The 25,543-nt window shown below is 44.3% G+C and overlaps 1 protein-coding gene and 1 long non-coding RNA gene across 2 annotated transcripts; one reads left to right on the top strand and one right to left on the bottom strand.

Annotated features, from left to right (window-relative positions):
* Positions 1–40: 40 nt before the first annotated feature.
* LOC134341629 (zinc finger protein 850-like) lies at positions 41–24,058 on the top strand. The gene is made up of 4 exons (XM_063039529.1): positions 41–160; positions 3,848–6,221; positions 18,514–18,924; positions 22,442–24,058. Exons 2-4 carry the CDS (start codon positions 4,446–4,448, stop codon positions 22,577–22,579), a joined length of 2,325 nt encoding a protein of 774 aa, XP_062895599.1. The 5' UTR covers positions 41–160; positions 3,848–4,445; the 3' UTR covers positions 22,580–24,058.
* On the bottom strand, positions 2,374–8,954 carry LOC134341632 (uncharacterized). The gene is made up of 3 exons (XR_010016817.1): positions 8,854–8,954; positions 7,416–7,457; positions 2,374–3,782 (listed from the first exon to the last, which is right to left on the bottom strand). It is a non-coding gene; the product is annotated as an uncharacterized LOC134341632 (long non-coding RNA).
* Positions 24,059–25,543: the final 1,485 nt, after the last annotated feature.

The raw sequence follows: 25,543 nt of genomic DNA, 5'->3' as shown, positions 1-25,543 counted from the left end.
CGGAAACTTTTAATGGTGCCCTGATTACCCATAAAGCCCGGTGTTGGAAATTTAGCCGTCGCTGAAGCACCGATCAAATGCGCAGGCGTCAGGGTTGCAGATTTTCCTGAATATCACGCATGCGCGCGATATACAAAGGCCTCCGGAGGATCGGCAAGAGGTGAGAGACAATCGTGATTTTAACACCGACTTTGGGACAATTGTTGTGAGATGCGGATACCGTGGCCCGCAATCCCGGGACAGTCCTGCTGTCGTCCCTATCTCTCAGCCCCACGATCCGTACACGGGCCCCGGGGAGCTTTCGGCTGCTGAGGGAATGGGAACCGATGGATCTCTCAGACAGAGCTGAGCTCCAACTATCTAAATGCAAGGATTGGGAACTCGGAGAAAGGGAACAAAATATTTTACATCACCAGTTGAGAAAATCACCTTTGCTCTGCCTCCAATCACAAACGAGAAAATCTGCAAATGCTGGAAATCCAAGCAACTACACACAAATTGCTGGAGGAATTCAGCATTAGTACTGTTTTCCACAGGTGCTGCCTGCCCTGCTGAGTTCATCCAGCATTTTGTGTGTGTTGCTTGTTCTACCTCCTCTTGTTCTGGACTTTTCTACCCGTGAGAACATGTTTGACCCACTCTGTCTGGGTACATAATGATATCAAACACCTTTGCACTGGGCAACAAGTAGCTTTCACATCACAAATGTGCCAGACTCCTATGAGACAGACTACTGCCCTTCCCTTCATATTAATTGCATTTGCCATCAATGAGTTCACCACCGTCAGTCACCTGGGGGAGGGTTCAGGGGAAATATTTATGTACAATACAGAAACTGGTGTTACCTGTGTGTATTGTGGTGATGCAAAAGTTGCTGGAGAATTTGCAAGTGGGAAGAAGTGGAGTGATATTTGAAAATCTGACTTTTTATAGCATCAGTTAGCAAACAAATCACCTATGGACGGTGTGCAAATGCTCTGCCGAGAAAATCCTTCATTACCCACTACAGGCCTGAATAGGTTGTGTGAGAGTGCAAATGAAGTCAATCAAACCCAGAGCAGATAAAAATTATTATTGACAGTGATTTGCTTGCTGTTAAAATGAGAACCTCCATATATAAAATTCAGTGTACACATGTTGTGTCACCAGTTTAAGGAGTTGGAGCTGGAAATGAATGAATTCTGGATTAATCGGGAGTCGGAGTGGTGATTGATATGACATGAAGAGAGGTGAGTTACACCCAAGGTGCAGGACACATGAAACTGGGTGAGAGTCAAGAAGGGGAATGAGGTTAAATAGCCATCGCAGAGTACAGTACTCTTGTGGCCATCCCCCACAGCAACAGGTAGACCATAGAAAGGGTGCAGAGGAAATTTACAAGGACTTTGTGTCGATTAGGGAGCATGCCTTATGAGAATAAGTTGAGTGATCTCGGCCTTTTATCCTTGGAGCGACGGAGGATGAGAGGTGACCTGATAGAGGTGTACGAGATAATGAGAGGCATTGATCATGTGGATAGTCAGAGGCTTTTTTCCAGTGCTGAAATGGCTGTCACGAGAGGGCATAGTTCTAAGGTGCTTGGAAGTGGGTACAGAGGAGACGTCAGGGGTAAGTTTTTTTTTATGCAGAGAGTGGTGAGTGCATGGAATGGGCTGCTGGCGGTGGGGTGGAGGCAGAAACAATAGGGTCTTTTAAGAGACTCCTGGATAGGTACATGGAGCTTAGAAAAATAGAGGGCTATGGGTAAGCCTAGGTAGTTCCAAGGCAGGGTCATGTTCGGCACAGCTTTGTGGGCAGAAGAGCCTGTACTGTGCTGTAGGTTTTCTGTGTTCTATGTATTCTACCACTTTAGAGACTGTTGGGGGGTGGATTACCTGGCAGAGGAAAGTCAAAGGGGTGATGTGGGTTCGTTAGTTAGGGTACCAGAACTAGAAGGGGACTAATGTCCCAGTGGTAAGGCTTGCTGGTGCTAGTGTGGTGGAGACAGGCTGGGTTAAACTGAAGTTGTAGTGGGAATGGGAGCCAGAATGACAGAACAGATAGTGGAGAGGGTGAATTGAATTGAATTGACTTTATTACTGACATCCTTCACATACATGAGGAGTGGAAATCCTTATGTTACATCTCGGTCTGAATGTGCAATGTGTAATTTATAGTAGAACAGGACAGTCAATATAACTTAGAAATACAGTTGTATCAGCATGAATTAAGCAGTTTGATGGCCTGGTGGAAGAAGCTGTCCCGGAGCCTGTTGGTTCTGGCTTTATTGCTGCAGTACTGTTTCCCAGATGGTAGCAGCTGGAGCAGTTTGTAGTTGGGGTGACTCGGGTCCCCAATGATCCTTCCGGCCCTTTTTACACTCCTGTCTTTGTAAATGTCCTGAATCATGGGAAGTTCACAACTGCAGATGTGCTGGGCTGTACGCACCACTCTGCAAAGTCTGTGATTGAGGGAAGTACAGTTCCCATGCCAGGCAGTGATGCAGCCAGTCAGGATGCTCTCAGTTGTGTTCCTGCAGAAAGTTCTTCGGATTTGGGGCTGCATTTCAAACTTCTTACAACCGTCTGAGGTGAAAGAGGCGGTGTTGTACAGACCACATGAGATCCTCTGTGATGTGTCTGACGAGGAACTTAAAGCTGTTCACCCTCTCAACCCCAGATCCACTGGTGCAAATAGGTCTTAGCCTGTCTCCATTCTTCCTGTAGTCCACAATCAGCTCCATTGTTTCTGTGACAATGAGGGAGAGTTTGTTTTCTTGACACCAGAGACCTCAGGGCATGGAATGTGATATTGTAGCCATTACAGGGACTTGTTTGCACCCAACAATCTGAGGAATTCAGAGAAATAAATTTGTGGAGAGATCACAGACTATGCCAAGAAAGAATGCTTCATATAGTGAGTGATTTTGAATTCCCAAAGATTACTGGGGCTCCCATATATAAAAGGACTGGATGGGTAGAGTTTGTCAAATGTGCCCAAAGTCAGCACGTAGAATTCCCGACATAGAAGTGTGCAATAAGCTATCAGAAAATAATCCAGGGCTGGTAACAGAAATTAGTGTATTGGAACACTTTGTATGTAGTGATCATAATGTCATGAGATTCCAAGTTAATATAGAAAAAGTGAGGACTGAACCATGGGTTCAATTTTCAATTGGAGAAAGGTCGATTTTGATGGTATCAGAAAGGATCTGACAAGTGTGGTTTGGGACAGGCTGTTTTCTGGCAAAGGAGTACTTGGTAAGTGGGAAGCCTTCAGAAGTGAAGTTTTGAGGGTGTAGGGTTTGTATGTGCCTGTCAAAGTAAAAGTTGAAAGGTAACTGGTGCAGGGAACCTTGGTTTTCAAGAGATATCGAGGCCCCAGATATTTTGTTCCTCTAAATGCCTCAGACTGTTGGGTGCTACAAAGACTCATTAATGACTACAATAATCATAATTCCATGCCCTGAGATCATCTGACATTTTTTTTCGTCATCTTCTGTTGCTTTCTAAAAGCTTCCTAACAGTTTTTGCTCTTTTGTTTGGCCTCTCTTTGGTTCTTATGTTGGCTTAGGCTTCTCATTTTAGCCTCAGTTGTGTCCTCCTGCCTTTACAATGCTTCCACTTCTTTGGGATGTATCAATCACTCAGCTCCTGAATTGCTCCCAGAAACTCCAGCCATTGCTGCTCCGTTGTCATTCCTACCAGTTTCCCTTCCATCAAGTTTGGCCAGCTTCTCTGCCACAGAAACATGGAGAATGTCAATACAGAACCATGCCCACTATGGACGATCAGAACGGGAATCTATATGAGGAGACAAAATAGATGGGGGAGATTTAAAATTTTTTTTTTGCATCTCTATTTTTCAGGAGTTGGACACAGAGTCTATAGAAGTGAGGCAAAGCAGCATCAACTTCATGGACCCTGTACAGATTACAGAGGTGGAGGTGTTTCCCGTCTTAAGGCAAATTAGCGTGGATAAATTCCCAGGGCTTGACAAGTTGTTCCCTGGGACCCTGCAGAAGACAAGTGCAGAAATCGTCAGGGCCCAAGCACAGTGTGATGTCAGATCACATCTTGGTGACTAAAGTGATCTCATCTGAAATGTTGTCCTTCACCCACTGATGTATTTTGTAAATCTTTTCACAGGTTAAGAACGGCAAGGAATTTGTCTCCCAGAATCTCAGAGACAACACGCCAGTGTTGCCCTTCTTGTCCATTAAGAAGTGGATCGAGGGATTCACTCAGTCATCCTTCCTGCTCACACTGTTGGAATGGATTCACTCAGTCATGTGAACTGAAAGTCCATCAGCATTTCCACACTGGGACAAGGCCACTCACTGATCTGTATGTGGGAAGGGAATTAGTCAGTCATCCTACCTGCGGACACATCAGTCAGTTCACACTGGGCAGAGGCTGGCCACCTGCTGAATCTGTGGGGAAGGATTCACTCGATCATCTGACCTAATGGCTCACCAGCGAATTCACACCGGGGAACGGCCATTCACCTGCTTGGACTGTGGGAAGGGATTCACTCGCTCATCAAACCTACTAGCACACCAAACAGTTCACACTGGGGAGAGGCCGTTCACCTGCTCAGAATGTGGGAAGGGATTCGCTCGCTCATCCAATCTGCAGGCACACCAGGCAGTTCACACAGGGGAGAAGCCGTTTACCTGCTCAGACTGTGGGAAAGGATTTATTCTGTCATCTCAACTGAAGGTACATCAGCGAGTTCACACTGGGGAGAGGCCATTCACCTGCTCAGACTGTGGGAAGGGATTCATTCTGTCATCTCAACTGAAGGTACATCGGCAAATTCACACTGGGGAGAGGCCATTCACCTGTTCAGACTGTGGGAAGGGATTCACTCGGTTATGTCAACTGAAGGTACATCAGCGCATTCACACTGGGGAGAAGCCTTTCACCTGCTCAGAGTGTGGGAAAGGATTCACTCAGTCATCCCACCTACAGGCACACCAGTCAGTTCACACTGGGAAATGGCCGTACACCTGCTCAGACTGTGGGAAAGGATTCACTAGGTCATCTGGCCTAAAAACACACCAATCAGTTCACACTGGAGTGTGGCCATTCACCTGCTCAGAATGTGGGAAGGGATTCTCTCAATCATCCAACCTTCTGGCTCACCAGTCAGTTCACACCAGGGAGAGGCCATTTACCTGCTCAGACTGTGGGATGGGATTTACTTCGTCATCTCACCTACTGAGACACCAGTCAGTTCACACGGGGGAGAGGCCGTTCACCTGCTCGGATTGTGGGAAGACATTCACTCAGTTCTCCAGCCTACAGACACACCAGACAGCCCACACTGGAAAGAAGCCATTCACCTGCTCAGACTGTGGAAGAGGATTCACTCAGTCATCCACCCTACAGAGACACCAGTCAGTTCACACAGGGGAGTGGCCGTTCACCTGCTCAGACTGTGGGAAGGGATTCATTGGGAGATTTCAACTAAAGGTTCATCGAAGAGTTCACACTGGGGAGAGGCCATTCACCTGCTTAGACTGTGGGAAGGGATTCACACAGTTAGCTAGCCTACAAGCACACCAGTCAGTTCACTCTGGGGAGAAGCCATTTACCTGCTCGGACTGTGGGAAGAGATTCACTCAGTCATCTCAACTGAAGGTACATCAGCAAGTTCACACTGGGGAGAGGCTGTTCACCTGCTCAGACTGTGGGAAGGGATTCACTTTGTCATCTCACCTACTGACACATCAGTCAGTTCACACTGGGGAGAGGCTGTTCACCTGCTCAGATTGTGGGAAGAGATTCACTCAGTTATCCAGCCTGCAGACACACCTGGCATCCCACACAGGGAAATGGCTGTTCAACTGCCCAGACTGTGGGAAAGGATTCAATCACCCATCCACCCTCCAGAGACACCAGTCAGTCCACTCTGGAGTATGGCCATTCACATGCTCAGACTGTGGGAAGGGATTCACTCGGTCATTTCAACTGAAGGTACATCAGAGAGTTCACACTGGGGAGAGGCCATTCACCTGTTCATTGTGTGGGAAGGGATTCACACAGTTAGCTAGCCTACAAGCACACCAGTCAGTTCACACTGGGGAGAAGCCATTTACCTGCTTAGACTGTGGGAAAGGATTCACTCAATCATGCCACCTGAAGCTACATCAGCGAGTTCACACTGGGGAGAGGCCATTCATCTGCTCAGAGTGTGGGAAGGGATTCACTCGGTCATCTGACCTATTGGCACACCAGGCAGTACACATTGGAAAGAGGCCGTTCACCTGCTCAGACTGAAGGAAGGGATTCACCCATCTATTTGGTCTAAGGGATACCAGTAAGTTCACACAGTGGAGATGCTGTTCACCTGCTGTGACTGTGGAAGGTGTTCAGTCACGTATGTAACTTTATGACACACTACTGTAGTCAGAAAAGTTTTAAGTTTATGAACTCTGCAATTATTGCTGCTGCTCACCACACCTAGTTCTGCACCCTGGTCACTGGGCATGGGAGAAGTTTCTTCTGCTGCATATTCACCTTTAATGGGACTGGAGTTTAATATTTTGGATCTGTGACAAATAAATCAGTTCTGTTTTAAACTCTGTCTCCGGTACTTAGTGAAACAACATCGTAAGATACCACGTAAGGTCTGTTCTGTTGTTGCTGATACTTTTACTGGGTTGCATGTACGTGACACTGGGAAGAGTTCTCCAACTCTCAGTCAGGTGCTCCACGCTTCCTTGTCACTATCTTGTCTGCTCAGATGGTTGGGATGTCTCCCATGAAGGGTCGTACTTATTCCACTGGTTAATGTTTTCTTCCATAGTGATGATTCCTTTTTCTGAGTTGGCCTCTCATTTAAGTTTTCCGGTCTGTATTTCTTATCATGATTGCATATGCACACATGGAGTGCTGAATCGTGTTCATTTTTGATGAAAGTATATACTTAGAAGTTGTATCTGACTGTTGTGTGATTCTTTTTTCATGTGTGTTATTTCTCTTCCTCCTGTCCAAGGTAATGTTAATCTAAGTGGGTCTGAGTGTAAATAGTCTTTTCTAAACTTTTCTAAAGTTCTTATTTATCTTTGTAAATTTGACTGATTGAAATGGGACCAAGATATTTTTTTTATTTAAAAAAAAAGTCAATTGATGAAGATGTTTATTGCCCTTGTTGAATTTGTTAACTATTGAGCTCTGTTTGGCAGTTTTTTTAAAAAACTGTGAACTAAATTTTGTTAAAGGTTTTCCCTATTTTGCACTACTTTCTATTTTCTTTGCTTGTTGATATTCCAGATACGTGGGTGTCAAGAGTCCCAGTGAAGGGTCTTGGCCCAAAATGTTGATTCCCATCCATAGATGCTGCCTGACATGCTGAACTCCTCCAACACTTTGGGTGTAGTTCTCTAGATTTCTAGCATCTGCAGGTCCTCTTGTTTCCCAGATACTTACATGTTTCTTAAAAGAGCAAGCTGGTAGTGGGGTTGCGTGGCTCTGTTGGTAAAATATTAAACAAAATCATTAGAAAGAGGTGACATAGGGTTGGAAGGTACAGAATCTGTGGGTAGAATTAAGGAACAGCAAATGTAAAAAAAAAAAAAAAATTCCTTGATGGGAATTGTATGGAGACCCCTAAACAGTAGTAAGTATGTGGTCCACAAAATAAAATAGGAGATAGAAAATGTGTGCCAAAAGGGCAATGTTACAATAGTCATGGGGGATTGTCATGCAGGTGATTAGGAAAATTAGGATGGTGTTGGTCTCAAGAGGAGAAATTCGTAGAGTTCCTACAAGATGCTTTTTTAGAGCAGCTCGTGATTGAGCCCACTTGGGGATCAGCTATTCTGGATTGGGTGTTGTAATGAACCGGAATTAATTAGGTCACTGAAGTTCAAAGAACCCTTAGGGGCAGTGATCTTTATATGATCAAATTCACCCTGACATTAGAGAAGGAGAAGCTAAAGTCAGATGTGGAATAAAGACAATTGGAGAGGCATGAGAGAAAAATTGGTCAATATTGATTTGAAAAGAACATGTGCAGGGATGAAAACAGAGCAGCAATAGTTGGAATTTGAGAAACCAAAGACAACATAAAAAACAAACACAGACCATAGTGCAAAAATTTCTAGGAAGTTAGAGGATTGGGAAGCTTTTAAAAACCAACAGAATGCAACTAAAGTAATTAAGAAGGAAAAGATGGAATACATAGGTGAGTTAACCAGTAATATTAAAGAGGATACCAATTTTTTCTTCGGGTACATAGCGTGTAAAAGAGAGGTGGAAACTACTGGAAAATGATGCTGGAGAGGTAGTGATGGGGTGGGGGTGCAAGGTGATGGCAGATGAACTGAATAAGTATTGTACATCACTCTTATCTGTCGAAGACACTGGCAGGAATATGGAAGTCCCAGATGTCAGTGGTCAGAATGTGTAAAGTTACTTTACTCGGGAGAAGGTTCTTGGGAAACAGAGATGGTCTGAAGGTAAATAGATCACCTGGACCAGATGGTGAACACCCCAGAGATCTGAAAGAGGTGGCTGAAGAGATGTGGAGGCATTAGCAATGATCTTTCGAGGTTCGTCAGGGATATTATATCCTAGTTATCGAGATCTTACCCCCATTATACAAAATGTCCTCTCCTCACCCACCCTCCCAACACCACTCCTGTCCCCGCTCGCAGGGCAACAGTCTGCCGGTGTTTGCCCCCCAATGTGGTGAATCGCCACCACCGTGGGCTCAGACATTTCCACAGATGAGCCCCTCCTGTCCCCACCGGGACAAACATCCTGTCCGCCCCCTCTCTCACCGTCTTCATCCTTTCAATAAAATCCCCCTCTCCCTCCCCGGGGAACCGGCATCAAACCGACGGGCCGAGCGGTCTCCTCCTACCTCTCAGCGACACATCAGACTCCGGCCGCAGGAGACGCTTCACAAACGCCCCAACTTCCCTCGGAGGGAAATGGAAATAAATCAGAAAGCGGACATTTACTTTGGGATTTGTTCCTCTTTGAGAAGAGATGTCAGCGGGGTAACGCCCTCTCGGCTGGTCCGCTTCCGCTATTGGGCGGAAACAGTGATTGACATCGCCTCGGGCTAATGACTACAGCGCAGCGGAGGTGCAGGGTGGAGGGGTCTCGTGGTCGGCAGCTCAGCCGTTAAACTGTTCCAGCGCGAGCAGAGCAGCGCGTGTTTGACGTCAGATACGCGAGAAGGGAAACCATGTGTGACGTCAGGCTCCAGGGGGTGCGGGTCCGCTCGTATTTAAAAACACCTGAATGGACGTTTCTTATGATTTCAGTGGGACAACAACATTAATCACGGGTTTCATCACTGAATCCAGTGTTGTGAGATGTAAAGTCCCCTGTTATGTGTCCGGCTGTGCCGTGTTATTGGTGGAGTGGGCAGCGTGGTGTTTGTCTCGATTCGGGTCACAACACCAGAATTGCCATCGGGGTCCACACACAGTGTATTAGTCAACAGAAAACCTCCCGTCCCTGCAGTCTCTGTCTCCTGGTAAACTCAACACCCTGACAATGTGGATCATAGATACCCCTTCCTCTCAGAGTCAGGGAATCATTCAGACAGTGATCAAAGAGAGGAATTATATTTATTGGTCATTAAAGTTCACCCAGATTCGTTTGGACGGATTTGATGTGGAGTTCGGGGGTCACAGTGAAAGGGCCGGACGGCCGAACTCTCCCCGTTGTCCAAACATCCTTCCAGGTGAGGCGACCCTTCACCTGTGAATCTTCCGGGGTCGCCCGTTGTGTCCGCTGCTCCCGATGCGGCTCCTCTACACCGGTGACACCGGCTCCTCCGCAGTTGTGCGGGGTCGGGTTGTTTTTTCGGGGGGATCGATGTTATTATTCCCTTTTGTGGGAGGGGTGGGTTTTGGGGGTTGATGATCGGGATGCCGTTCATTTTTATACGGGGTTGGGGTGGGAGTTTGATGTTTTTCTCTCTGAACGACTTTCATGTTCTTTCTTTGTTTCGTGGCTCTCTGGAGGAGAAGAAAAAATACTCAGTTGTTTATGGATATCTGCTTTGATAATAAATTAACCTTTGAACTATCCGTCCAGAGCGGAACTTCCCGGTGTCCAAACATTTTCACTCCGATTCCCATTCCCGCTCCGACGTGTCAACCCATCGCCTCCTCTTGTGCCAAGATGTGGCCACCCTCGGGGTCTAGGATCAGCACCTCATATTCCGTCTGAGTACCCTCCAACCTGATGGCAAGAATATCGATTTCTCCTTCCCGTGAACAAATCTCCACCTCACCTCTCCCTCCCACTCCCTCTCTTCCTCTCTGACTTTTCACGTCCTCTCACCTGCCGACTGCCTGTCTGCAGATCGCTCTCTCTCTCTGATGGTTAAATCCACAGTCAGCGCCGTCAGCCTGTGACTGACGTCATAGTCCCGCCTCCTCACTCCGGCGCTCTTAAAGACACAGTCACAGTCCGACCGCAGGCTCGCAACAGCCGCAACACAACTTCCCGACTTTTCAACTCAGTGCTTCAACTAATAAAGACAACCACGCCATTTGCCTTCTTAACCACCCGATCAATCTGTGCAGTCTCTTTCAGGGAGCATTGAACTTGGAGTCTAAGATCCCTCTGATCATCAACACTGTTCAGGGTTTTACATTTAACAGTGTACTGTCTCATACATTTGACCTACCGAGCTGCCAAGATGATCATCACTAATCAAATCTCACTGAGATTTCTCAGGTGCTGTTGAATTTATTCCCAAGTGCACAAGTACGGGAAGGTACAGGTGCAGAGAAACACTGACTTGTGGCAGCATCACAGGCAAGTACATTCAGATAACACACGGAACACAAATTATACGATTCTCTGTCAGTAACAATCTATAAATACGTTTTATGTCATTAACAATATGTAAAATACATTGTGTCGTGATCAATATTAAAATGTGCATTTTGTGTCAATAACAGACTTGGAAATGTTGAATTTGGTCCCTGTCTCCATTCCTCCTGTAGTCCACAACCAGCTCCTTTTTTTTTGTCACCATGAGGGAGAGATTGTTTTCTTGACACCACTGTGTCGGGGTGATGACTTCTCCTTATTATTTGAGATTAGGCCAATCAATGTGGTGTCGTCAGCAAATTTGATTAGCAGATTGGAGCTGTGGATGGCGACACAGTCATGGGTGCACAGAAAATAAAGGAGGGGGCCAAGGAGACAACCCTGTGGGGTATGAGTGCTGAGGGTCAGAGAGACAGAGGTGAGGGAGCCCACTCTTACCACCTGCCGGCGATCTGACAGGATGCCCAGGATCCAGCAAGTAAGTGGTGCAAAACTAAAAATTTAAAAAATGTAATAAACTCTTTTAATTGTGTGGAAATTCTGGAGCAAAGCTTAACTAAACTGTACACATTTATGAGAAGCTCAGAAAAATAGAAATGTCTAAATTCTCAAATGCATGGCTTTGTGTTAAATGTTTCACCAATATGGTGACTGAAGGCAGCTGCAGGTTCATGAGGGACTGTTACTGTCAGATTCTGCAGTTCTTGTGGCTGCTCATCGCACCCAGGACTGAACCCTGGTCACTGAGCATTGGAAGAGTCTGTTCTGCTGATGTTAGCCTTAAACTAGACTGGGATTTAATATTGTGGATCTGTGAAAGATCAATCAGTTCTGTAACAAATCCCGTGTCTCAGGTACTTACTGTCTCTACCACACTCACAATGTACACTAGAGAGTCCTCTCGGCCCATCTGGTCCCTGCCCATGTTTCTGTTCCATATCAGTATATCAAAATCTATCCCTGCTGTCCCCCTCTCACTCTCCCTGTGATGACAGGTTGCAACTAGTCACCACTCCGTGGGACAGGAGATTTTCCATGAATTTCAGAGAATCATAGAAATATACAGCACATTACAGACCCTTTGGCTCAAAATGATGTGCCGACCATGTAACTTACTCCAGAACCCGCCGAGAATTACCCTACCGCATAACCCTCTATTTTCCTAATCTCCTTCTACCTATCTAAGAGTCTCTTAAAAGACCCTATTGTATCTGCCTCTACCACCGTCGCTGGCAGTGCATTCACACACACACACACACACACACACACACACATCACACTTTGTTTAAAAAACGTAGCTCTGACATCTCCACTGTACCTACCTCCAAGCACCTTAAGCCTATGCCCCCCTCGTGTTAGCCGTTTCAGCCCTAGGAAAAAGCCTCTGGCTATCGACAGGACCAATGCCTCTCATCCCAGTTTGGCAAAAGAATAAATCAAGGAAGGTAGTGCACCCGTGGCTGACAGGAGAAATTAGGGATAGTATCAATTCCAAAGAAGAAGCATACAAATTAGTCAGAGAAAGTGGCTCACCTGAGGACTGGGAGAAATTCAGAGTTCAGCAGAGGAGGACAAAGGGCTTAATTAGGAAGGGGAAAAAAAGATTATGAGAGAAAACTGGCAGGGAACATAAAAACTGACTGTAAAAGATTTTTATAGATATGTAAAATGGAAAAGACTGGCAAAGACAAAGGTAGGTTCCCTACAGACAGAAACAGGTGAATTGATTATGGGGAGCAAGGACATGGCAGACCAATTGAATAATTACTTTGGTTCTGTCTTCACGAAGGAGGACATAAATAATCTTCCAGAAATAGTAGGGGACAGAGGTTCCAGTGAGATGGAGGAACTGAGCGAAATACATGTTAGTAGGGAAGTGGTGTTAGGTAAATTGAACGGATTGAAGGCAGATAAATCCCCAGGGCCAGATGGTCTGCATCCTAGAGTGCTTAAGGAAGTAGCCCAAGAAATAGTGGATGCATTAGTGATAATTTTTCAAAACTCGTTAGATTCTGGACTAGTTCCTGAGGATTGGAGGGTGGCTAATGTAACCCCACTTTTTAAAAAAGGAGGGAGAGAGAAACCGAGGAATTATAGACCAGTTAGCCTAACGTCGGTGGTGGGGAAACTGCTGAAGTCAGTTACCAAAGATGTGATAACAGCACATTTGGAAAGCGGTGAAATCATCGGACAAAGTCAGCATGGATTTGTGAAAGGAAAATTATGTCTGACGAATCTCATAGAATTTTTTGAGGATGTAACTAGTAGAGTGGATAGGGGAGAACCAGTGGATGTGGTATATTTGGATTTTCAAAAGGCTTTTGACAAGGTCCCACACAGGAGATTAGTGTGCAAACTTAAAGCACACGGTATTGGGGGTAAGGTATTGATGTGGATGGAGAACTGGTTAGCAGACACGAAGCAAAGAGTGGGAATAAACGGGACCTTTTCAGAATGGCAGGCGGTGACTAGTGGAGTACCGCAAGGCTCAGTGCTGGGACCCCAGTTGTTTACAATATATATTAATGACTTGGATGAGGGAATTAAATGCAGCATCTCCAAGTTTGCGGATGACACGAAGCTGGGTGGCAGTGTTAGCTCTGAGGAGGATGCTAAGAGTATGCAGAGTGACTTGGATAGGTTGGGTGAGTGGGCAAATTCATGGCAGATGCAATTTAATGTGGATAAATGTGAAGTTATCCACTTTGGTGGCAAAAATAGGAAAACAGATTATTATCTGAATGGTGGCTGATTAGGAAAAGGGGAGGTGCAACGAGACCTGGGTGTCATTATACACCAGTCATTGAAAGTGGGCATGCAAGTACAGCAGGCGGTGAAAAAGGTGAATGGTATGCTGGCATTGATAGCGAGAGGATTCGAGTACAGGAGCAGGGAGGTACTACTGCAGTTGTACAAGGCCTTGGTGAGACCACACCTGGAGTATTGTGGGCAGTTTTGGTCCCCTAATCTGAGGAAAGACATCCTTGCCATAAAGGGAGTACAAAGAAGGTTCACCAGATTGATTCCTGGGATGGCAGGACTTTCATATGAAGAAAAACTGGATGAACTGGGCTTGTACTCGTTGGAATTTAAAAGATTGAGGGGGAATCTGATTGAAACGTATAAAATCCTAAAGTGATTGGACAGGCTAGATGCAGGAAGATTGTTCCCGATGTTGGGGAAGTCCAGAACAATGGGTCACCGTTTGAGGATAAAGGGAAAGCCTTTTAGCACCGAGATTAGGAAAAATTTCTTCACACAGAGGGTGGTGAATCTGTGGAATTCTCTGCCACAGCAAACAGTTGAGGCCAGTTCATTGGCTATATTTAAGAGGGAGTTAGATATGGCCCTTGTGGCTACGGGGATCAGGAGGTATGGAGGGAAGGCTGGGGCGGGGTTCTGAGTTGGATGATCAGCCATGATCATAATAAATGGCGGTGCAGGCTCGAAGGGCCGAATGGCCTACGCCTGCTCCTATTTTCTATGTTTCTATCATCCTATACACCTGCATGAATTTCCTGTATGCTTCTGTCCAGGCTGAATAACACAATGAGCTCACTGTGGTTTTAACGTTCTTCAGAGCTCTGGTCTAAGGTGGTTAAGCTCCTTCTTCCCTGCTCTTTTCAAAGTTTTGTGTCATTTTCACTCATTTCAAATGTCTGTGCCTCAGACAGCTGGGTTGCTTAAATGCGCCTCTAAAGTCTGACAGCAGATGAGCAAGTGAATCTTCGATTGTGTAGAGTCAGAAACCAAAGAGTTACCAGCTTGAATCAGGGCGTTGGGGCTCCAGGAAGAGATGGGAATTAAGAATTTACAAGGACGAGGAGGAAGAGGAATCCAACCAGCAGAATATGGCAACAAATGAAAGATCAGAAACATTTTGAAACTGTTTGATTGAAAAAAAAGGTGGTTAATTTCAGCAAAATACTGGAGGAAATCAACAGATCAGGCCGCAAATGTGGAGAGCAGTAAATAGGCAACGTTTAGGCCGAGTCCCTTCAGCATGCCTAGATTGTGTACTCCTCTGCTTAGTTGCTGCCTGAACTGCGGAGTTCTTCCAGCATTATGTGTGTGTGTATTTACATTTCCAGCAACAGTAGAATCTCTTGTGTTTTATATCTGCATTTCTAACAAGGTTCTACTTTGGCATTAGACACGCGGAAAGTTTGCTGATAGTTTATGCATTGCTTATGGGAGCTGCTTTCTGCATTAAAAGAGCTGCTGAGTTTTCTACACACAAACAAACCTGAGGTATGGACATGGAACCGATGCTTGCAGAAACTTTTAATGGCACTGTGATTACCCAGAAGGCTCTGCGCAACAATGTTCACTGTCGCTGAAACACCAATCGAATACAGGCTGTTCCCGAATATCGCGCATGCGCGCAGTACACAAAGGCCGCGAGAAATCGGCACCAGGTAAGAGATTTTCCCCGGCTGCGGGAGGGGATTTTCAACACCGAATTCGGGACAGTTACTGTGAGCTCCGGACACCGTGGCCCGCAATCCCGGGACAGTCCTGTTCTCTTCCCTCTCTCTCAGCCCCACGACCCGTACACCGGGCCCCGGGGAGCTTCCGGCTGATGAGGGAATGGGAACCGATGGATCTCTCAGACAGAGCTGAGCTCCAGCTATCTAAATGCAAGGATTGGGAACTCGGAGAAAGGGAACAAAATCTTTTACATCACCAGCTGATAAAAAAAAACACCTCTGTTCTGCCTTCAATCACAAACGAGAAAACCTGCAGATATTGAAAATCCAAGCAACACACACAAAATGCTAACAACAGGAATTCTGCAGATGCTGGAAATTCAAGCAACACACATCAAAGTTGCTGGTGAACGCAGCAGGCCAAGCAGCATCTATAGGAAGAGGCGCAGTCGACGTTTCAGGCCGAGACCCCCTGCTGCGTTCACCAGCAACTTTGATGTGTGTCACACAAAATGCTGGAGGAACTCAGCATTAGTACTCTTTTCCATAAATGCTGCCTGGCTTGCTGATTTCCTCCAGCATTTTGTGTGTGTTGCTTGTTCTACCTCCTCTTGTTCTGGACCTTTGTACCCGTGGGAACATGTTTTGACCCATTCTCTCTGGGTACATAATGATATCAAACGCCTTTGTCCTGATCAACAAGTAGCTTTCACATCACAAATGTGCCATTCTCCAATGAGACCTACCCTTCCGTTCATATTCATTGGTCATCAGTCCCCTGGGGGAGGATTCAGGGGAAATATTTATGTACAATACAGAAACCGGTGTTACCTGTGTGTATTGTGGCAATGCAAAAGTTGCTGGAGAATTTGCAAGTGCGAGGAAGTGGAGTGATTTTGGAAATCTGACTTTTTAAAGCATCATTTAGCGAGCAAATCAGATATGGACGGTGTGCAAAAGGTCTGGCGAGAAAATCCTTCATAACCCTCTACAGGCCTGCTATATAGGTTGTGTGACAGTGCAGATGAACTCAATCAAACCCAGAGGGCATCAGAGTTCTCATTTGCTAGCTGTTAAAATAAATACCTCTCTATTTAAAGTTCAGTTTGCACATGTTGTTGTCAATGGGTAAAAATTGCACAGGCAAGATTTTTTGGCACACCGGTCATTACAAATTAGACGGGACATTGGTGGGAAGCTGGAGAGACTTCCAGTGTCCTTGACACCCTCACCTATAAGATGTGCATCCAGCTGCAGCTTGTAACCCTGCACGTTCGGGAGTTGGAGCTGGAAATGGATGAATTCCAGATCATCCAGGAGTTGAAGGGAGTGATAGATATGTCATGAAGAGAGGTGCATTGCACCCAAGGTGCAGGACACACGAAACTGGGTGAGAGTTAGAAAGGACCCTGTACAGATTACAGATGTGGAGGTGTTTGTTGTCTTAAGGCAAATTACCATGGATAAATCCCCAGGGCCTGACAAGTTGTTCACTGGGACGCTGCAGAAGACAAGTGCAAAAATTCTCGGTGCCCAAGCACAAATATTTAAATCATCCTTAGTGACAGGTGAGGTACTGGAGGATTGGAGGACAGCCAGTGTTGTTCTGCTGTTCAAGAAAGGCTCTAAAGATAAACAAGAAAATTTTATGTTAGTGAGCTTGACATCAGTAGTGGGAGAGTTATTGGAACATATGTGCAGCAACTGGATATATAAGTATTTGGATAGATGTGTTCTGATTAGAGATAGGCAGCATGGTTTTGTGCACGGTAGGTCATGTCTAACCAATCTTATAGAGACTCTCGAGGATGTTATCAGGAAAGTGGATGAAGGCAAGGCAGTGGATGTTGTCTACATGGACTTTAGCAAGGCACTTGACAGAGTCTCATATGGGCGGTTGGTCAAGAAGGTTCAGTCACTCAGCATTCAAGATGAGATAGTAAACTGGATGAGACACTGTCTTTGGGAGAAGCCAGACTGTGGTAGCAGATGGTTGCCTCTCTGACTGGAGGCCTGTGACTAGTGGTGTGCCACAGGGATCAGTGTTGGATCTGTTGTTGTTTGTCATCTATATCAGTAATCTGGATGATAGTGTGGTTAACTGGATCAGCAAAGTTGTGGCTGACACCAAGATTGGTGGTGTAGTGGACAGAGAGGAAGACTATCATGGCTTGCAGTGCGATCTGGACCAGCTGGGAAAATGGGTTGAGAAACAGAAAATGGAATTTAATGCTCACAAGTGTGAAGTGTTCCACCTTGGTAGGACCTAGAATTGCACAGTGACTGGTAGGGCACCGAGAAGTGTTGTGGAAGAAAGGGGTCTGGGAATACAGGTCTATATTTCACTGAAAGTGGTGTCACAGTTTGATAGGGATGAAAAGAAAGATTTTGGCACATTGGCCTTCATAAACCAAAGTACTGAGTACAGGAGATGGATGTTATGTTGATGTTGTACAAGACATTGGTGAGGACTAACTTGGAGTATTGTGTGCAGTTTGGTCACAAACCTACAGGAAGATGTAAAAGAGGTTGAAAGAGTTCAGAGAAAATTCGCAAGGATGTTGCCAGGTCTGGAGGACCTGGGTTATGAGGAGAGATTGAACAGGTCTGGACTTTATTCCTTGGAATGTAGAAGATTGAGGCAAGATTTAATGGAAGTGTATCAAAATTGTGAGGGTTATAAATGGGGTAAGCGCAAGCTGGCCTTTTCCACTGAGATGGTGTGGGACTCCAAACAGAGGCCATGGGTTGAGGGTGAAAGATGAAATATTAAGGGGAACATGCAGGTAAACGTCTTCACACAGACAGTCATCCAGGTGTGGAATGAGCAGACAGCCCAACTGGTGCATGTGAGCACAATTTCAACATTTAAGAGGTTTGTATTGGTATCTGGATGGTAGGGGAATGAGTGTAGATAGGTTAAATAGTTCAACACAAACTAGATGGGCCAAAGGGCCTGTTTCTGTGTTGTACTTTTCTATGACTCTGTGACAATCACAAGAAATAATACTAATGTTCATTTAATTCCTTTTAACAGCTGTGAAGACCAACCATTCATCTGGGCAGGAAATGTTTACATGGCGTTAAAACTGTGGCACTGTAAATTGACAGTAGATAAAAGAAAATCCCAGCTGCATGTCAACATAGGCTATTTGTGTGAGAGTCTTTCACTTACTGTGGGGCCAGGAACCCATGTGGCTCAGTGGGAACAGGGAATAATACCAATGGAGAGAGTCAAACTAAGCCAGGTCACAGATTGGTGAAGGTTACAGATTAATCTGAAGGTACACCAGAGAGTTCACACTGGGGAGAGGCCGTTCACATGCTCAGTCTGTGGGAAGGGATTCAGTCAGGCATCAAACCTGCAAGAGCACCAGAGAATTCACACTGGGGAGCGGCCGTTCACCTGCTTGGACTGTGGGAAGGGATTCACTTGCTTATCCCAACTGAAGGTACATCACAGAGTTCACACTGGGGAGAGGCCATTCACCTGCTCAGACTGTGGGAAAGGATTCAATTCATCATCCCAACTGAAGGTGCATCAGAGAGTTCACACTGGGGAGAGGCCGTTCACCTGCTCAGACTGTGGGAAGGGATTCATGCAGTCATCCGAACTAAAGGTACATCAGCGAGTACATACCGGAGAGAGGCCGTTCACCTGCTCAATCTGTGGGAAGGGATTCACTTTGTCATCTAAACTGAAGGTACATGAGCGAGTTCACAACAGAGTGAGGCCATTCACCTGCTCAGACTGTGGGAAGGGATTCACTTTGTCTTCTCATCTACTGAAACACCAGTCACTTCACACCGGGGAGTGGCCATTCACCTGCTCAGTCTGTGGGAAGGGATTCACTGAATCATCCTCCCTACTGAGACACCAGTCAGTTCACATCGGGGAGTGTCCGTGGCCATTCACCTGCTCAGTCTGTGGGAAGGGATTCTCTGAATCATCCTCCCTACAGAGACATCAGTCAGTTCACACTGGGGAGAGGCTGTTCACCTGCTCAGACTTTGGGAAGAGATTCTCTCAGCCATATCAACCATATGTGCATCATTGAGTTCATTGAGCTGGAATGAGGCTGTTCACCTGCTCTGAATGTGGGAAGCAATTCACTCAGTCGTCTGGAGATATGTAACTCTCGCTTAAGGCTAGCAGCTTAATATAGGTGGTGATAGCCCCCCAGCCCAATCTTATCTAATTCTACTTTAGTCTGTTTTTTAAGCTTAGCTGAATAAGAAATGATCTGACCACGCAAAAATGCTTTAAATGTATCCCATATAATTAATTTGGACGTACCCACTATATCATTAAAATGAAAGAATTCTTTTATCTGCGTTTTAATAAAACCAACAAAGTCAGAGTTTTGAAATAATGTCTGAGACATGTGCCATGTGCTATGTTGGGCGGGCAAGAATGACATAATCAAATTCAAAACACAAACTCAAAGGTGCATGATCAGATATACCAATAGCGTCATTTTCACAATTTTTAACACTAGGCAGGAAGCGGGGATTGATTATAATATAATCAATCCTCGAATATTTTTTTTAAACATGTGAAAAGAAAGAATATTCTCTGTTATCGGGGTGCAGATATCTCCATAATTCGATCAATCCAAAATCGATCAAAAAGGAGTTAATAAGTGACACAGAGTGAGTGGAAGTCGCTGATTGGTTGAGCTCTTGGCAGTCATAGGATTTAAACAACAGTTAAAATCCCGGCCCATTATCACATATATTCATTTGAATCAGGCAGTAAAGCAAATATCTTTTCTAAAAAAGAAGGATCATCTAAGTAAGGACCAGACAGATTGACCAAAACAACTTTTCTGTTACAGATCACTCCTTTGACAATTGAAAATCTACCATTCGAATCTGACTCAATATCCTCTTGAATAAATATATTAGATTTAATAAAGATGGACATGCCTTTAGTTTTACTCTGAGAAGTAGAGTGGAACTGCAAACCTCTGCACCATCCAAAAAAAATCTATTTAGATCTCCTGCCCTGATATGTGTCTCTTGAGCAAAAATTATATCAGGTTGGAATCGGTTAATAGTTTTGTCTATTTTTCGTTTAATAGGATGATTCCAAATACATACATTCCAACTTATTACATTAATCCGTTTAAATACCATATTATAATTTTATTCTACTTTATACCTGCACAGAGCACGTACCAATACGGGATGATCAAAAATGGTGGTGATGAAGAATACAACCACATAGAAAACACCCATGATCCAGAACCACCCAAGAGGAAAAAACTCCTAGTTCTAACCCCACCCACCTCCCTGAAAGCCCAAAAAAAAAGGCAAGCAACCTAGGATAGCATACGAAGCCAGGGACTGCTCTGTCTGTACAGACTCTTGATGCCCAAATTACTGAAGCCGAAATTCATAAAGCTATTTTTTCAATGCAATCTGGTAAGGCCCCTGGACTTGATGGCTGTCCTGTAGAATTTTATAAAAAAAATTGGAAAATTGCTTTTTCCGGATATATGTTGGAAATGTTTAAGGATTCTGTTTTGAAAGGTGATTTACCCTCTACTTCCTATGAGGCTTCTATTTCTTTAATTCTTAAAAAGGATAAAGATCCTACTGACCGTGCCTCATATAGACCTATTTCATTATTGAAAGTCGATGCTAAGATTCTGTCAAAGATAATGGCCAATTGGTTAGATAATATTTTGGGTAAAATTATTTTTGAAGATCAAATAGGCTTTATAAAGGGTCGTTATTCCTTTTCAAATGTTCGGAGACTACTTAACATTATATATTTATCCTCTTTTAAAACTCCACAATGCGTCGTCTCTTTGGATGCTGAAAAAGCATTTGATCGATTTGAAATATTTCTTTAATGTTTCAGAGAAATTTGGCTTTGGTGTTAATTTTAATAATTGGTTTGGAACGATATATAAAGCTCCTATTGCTACTGATGTCAATAACAACTGTAGGTCTCCTTTTTTTCAGATTTCACAGGGGACAAGACAAGGTTGTCCATCAAGTCCTTTGTTATTTACTTTAATATTAGAACCCCTTGCTATTGCTCTTCGTGAAGCTAAAAATATTCATGGGATTTTTGTGAATGAGACCATTCATAAGATTTCTCTTTACGCTGACTATTTATTGGTTGATGTATCTAATCCCGAAGAATCTATTCCTGCCTTGCTAAAATTATTCAATAAATTTGGAGATTTTTCAGGATATAAAGTAAATTTTAGTAAAAGTGAATGGTTTCCTTTAAATGAACCTGCCTCTATATATGATAATACTCCTTTCAAAGTCACAGATTCTTTTAGATATTTAGGTGTTATAATCACTAAAAAAATATAAGGATCTTTATAAAGCCAATTTTGTTCCTTTGGTAGACTCTGAAGTATTGATTTAATAGATGGAGTCCACTTACCTTTTCACTTGTCGGTCATATCCATACAGTTAGAATGATGATTTTCCCAAAATTTTTATATTTATTTCAGAATATCCTTGTTTTATTGACTAAGAAGTTTCTTTGATCAGATTGATTCTATTATTTTAACTTTTATTTGGAATAATAAAAGATCAAGAATTAGTAAATGTCACTTACAAAAGTTGAAAAGGGATGGAGGTCTCACTTTGCCTAATTTAAGAATGTATTACTGGGCTGTTAATGTGTGATACATGTCCTTTTGGTTATATTGGGTTGATAAGAACGATTGGCCAATTTGGGGAGACCTGGAATTGAAAGCTGTGAAACAGTTTTACTTAACCTCGTTATTCGGAGTTGCTTTACAATTAGCTAAAGTTGTTAATTTAAATCTATACCCTGTGATTAAGCATTCATTACACACTTGGCTCCAGTTTTGCAATTTTTAAAAATTTTAATCTTAAAAAATTTAAACTTTGTAGTTTAATTTATCAAAATTACTTTTTTAAGCCGCCTTTGAGTGATCCAATTTTTTTACTTTGGAAAAATAAAGGTATTAAATTTTTTTGTTTTTTTCAAAGAAGATAGATTGGTGTCTTCTGAACAATTAGTTGATAAATATTATCTTTCATACTCACACTTTTTACAATACCTTCAAGTTAGACGTTTCTTACAAAGATATTTAAGTAATTTTCCTTGCGTATTGGAATCTGACCTGTTAGATACTATTATGAGTATGAACCCTTTGACAAAGGGTTCTATTGGAAGAATTTATATTTTTTTTATTACAATGGGATAAGTGTTCTTTATTTAAGATTAAACAAGATTGGGAGAAGGAACTCAATTTATCTTTTATGACGGAGGATTGGACACGGATTCTGAAGCTGAACTTTTCTTCAATATGCGCTCGTCATTCACTATTCAATTTAAAATTGTACATCATTACCCTTTGACGAAGGAGAGACTGTCTAAAATATTTCCTAATGTTGATAGTTATTGTGATAGATGTAAAACTGAGACAGCTATGCTGACACACGTGTTTTGCTCTTGTTCTATACAGGAACAGTTCTGGAAGTCAGTTTTTTCGACAATTTCTAAAGCACTTTAAATTAATTTACAACTTAACAAATTAACTGTGCTTTTTGGAATAATTCCTCAAAATATCCGTGGTATCTCTATATCTGACCAACATGTTATTGCATTTGTTACATTGATAGCTGGGAGGGCCATTTTGTTGAAGTGGAAGGATACATCAGCTCCCACTTTGTCACAATGGTTCTCTCAAGTGATGCTATGTCTTAGTTTGGAGAAAATTAGAAGTTGAACCTTTGAACCTTTATTTGATTTTGAGAAAAGATGGGATTCATTTGCTCGTTATTATCATTTGAGTTAATTGGTAGATTTCCTCCACGATCTAATTGTAAAATTTGGTATATATTTTTTTTTCTTGCTGGCGGATTGCTGTTTATTTTTAGAAGCTATTTGTATGACGCATGGCTCCGGGTTGTACACCTAATGGGGTTTCCCCCCACTTTTTCCTGCTGAGTAGGGTTTCTATTTATTATCAACAACATTTTTCAATCTAGAAAATAATGTTTTTTTCCTTGAGACATTGTAAGTGTTGCTTACTTTGATGTACTCGTGTTATTTTTGAATAATATAATAATAATAAACAGATTTGAAAAGAAAGAAAGAAACTGCCGAGATACAGTCGGCTAAGAACCAAGTGCTGATAAATGGGACCAGTGTAGAATTGATGAAGTTCCTGTCTCTTCTTCCATTAATGTTGCCTTCTTATGGCAAAAGTAACCCTCTCACTGTGTCAGAATCAGTGTTTAAATCCGGCCCCAGACGCTGTGCTTTCATCCCTGCACATTATAACTTGAACCATCTCACTGAGGGTCTGATGGAGACACAACCCCCGCCCTCTGCACATGTGATCACATCTCCCCTGCTTCTGACATTTCAAATACCCTCAGAATGGTTTTCTGATTCAGTCTGAAGGTTATGGTACATTCAGCTCATCGTCAGACCTGACAAACCATGTCTTCCCACAGCTGGTTCCACCTGTTGGTGTGTCCTCTTTCCTCCACCTCCAGGGAAGCTGCATCTCCACACAAACCCCTCACTTGAGACGACTGTCTGTACCCGTGACACAGGAAATCACATCACTGTCACTCTCCTGATACCATCCGGGAAGCGGTACCGCAACATAAAAGCCAGGACCAACAGGCTCCGGGACAGCTTCTTCCACCAGGCCATCAGACTGATGAACTCACGCTGATTTGAGTGTACTCTATATTACATTGTCTGTTTTATTTATTATAAACTATTATAAATTACTATGATTGCACGTTGCATATTTAAATGGAGACGTAATGTGAAGATCTTTACTCCTGATGGATGTAAGAAATAAAGTCAATTCAATTCAATTCCTGATTCCGTGTCTGAGCTGCTCGCCTCCGGGTATCCTCCGTCAACAAGCTTCTTCCTCAGTCACCATCTGTCAGATTATAAAAAACAATGAAAACGATCTATCAGACAGCTCCTGTACCCCTCCACCCCTGAACAGGTTCCCCTGTTAAAACTCTCTGCTCAGCCCCTTCCCTATTCCCTTTCCCTTTCAGACTCCCGATGTGCCAGCAGATCCGAATTCACCGTGTGGACATTTCTACCCCACAGGAGGCTGTACAAACCCGTGTCCTTCTCTGATGCACAGCTCAGTGACCCCAATCCCTGTCTGCACTCGCAGCCCATGACGGTGACAGCTGTCCTAGACTCTGTAACTCACAATCTTGTAACACAGAATCTTGTTCACAGCAAGTTTAGACAGTCATTAATATGAAGAGAGAATTGTTGTTTCCTGAAAGGACAGGCGAGCGAAGCTGTCTGATCCAATTCACCAGATGGTCCGGTGTTTACAAGTTAATTTGTGCCGGGACCCACACCCACACCCACTCATAACCCCGACCCACACAGACAGACAGACTGTCCCTTCGCCCCAAACCCCCTGCACAACCACAAGGAATTGATCCACGGCCCGGGCTCGGTCGCAAAGTGAAAACCGGGGCTGAGGAGAGCCCGGAGACAAACACCCCGCTGCCCACTCCACCAACAACACGGCACAGCCGGACACATCTCACAACACCGGATCCGGTCCCGATGAAACCCGAATTTCATTTTGTTGTTCCAGATCGGACCCAACCAAAGGTGTTTTAAAACTGAAGCGCTCCCCCTCACGTGACGTCACACAGCAGACCCCCCCCCCACGGGCCTGACGTCACCCATGGTCTCCCCGGATCTGCATCTGCTGTGACGAGCACGGTGCCTTACGTCACACACGCGCTGCTGCGCTCGAGCATTTTCGGTTTAACGGCTGAGCTACTGAGCACGAGCCACGCCCCATCCCCGAACAGTCAACAGAGGAATTGAACTGATTGCAGAGCTGCGCTATTCCCATTGGTGCGAAGCGATGTCAATCAATGGTTACAACGAATAGTGGAGGCGGACCAGCCGAGAGGGCGTTACCCCGTCTCCTGCTGCAAATCCCAAAGTAAATGTCCCGCTTTCTGATTTATTTCCATTTCCCTCCGAGGGAAGTTGGGGCGTTTGTGAAGCGTCTCCTGCGGCCGGAGTCTGATGTATCGCTGAGAGGTAGGAGGAGACCGCTCGGCCCGTCGGTTTGATGCCGGTTCCCCGGGGAGGGAGAGGGGGATTTTATTGAAAGGATGAAGACGGTGAGAGAGGGGGCGGACAGGATGTTTGTCCCGGTGGGGACAGGAGGGGCTCATCTGTGGAAATGTCTGAGCCCACGGTGGTGGCGATTCACCACATTGGGGGGCAAACACCGGCAGACTGTTGCCCTGCAAGCGGGGCCAATGGTCCGGGCAAAGTGACAATTATTTGTGTTTTGTTGA

The sequence above is a fragment of the Mobula hypostoma genome, unplaced genomic scaffold (assembly GCF_963921235.1).
Source record: "Mobula hypostoma unplaced genomic scaffold, sMobHyp1.1 scaffold_36, whole genome shotgun sequence".
Classification (NCBI taxonomy): Eukaryota; Metazoa; Chordata; class Chondrichthyes; order Myliobatiformes; family Myliobatidae; genus Mobula; species Mobula hypostoma.
This window is presented reverse-complemented; position numbering and strand designations above follow the sequence as displayed.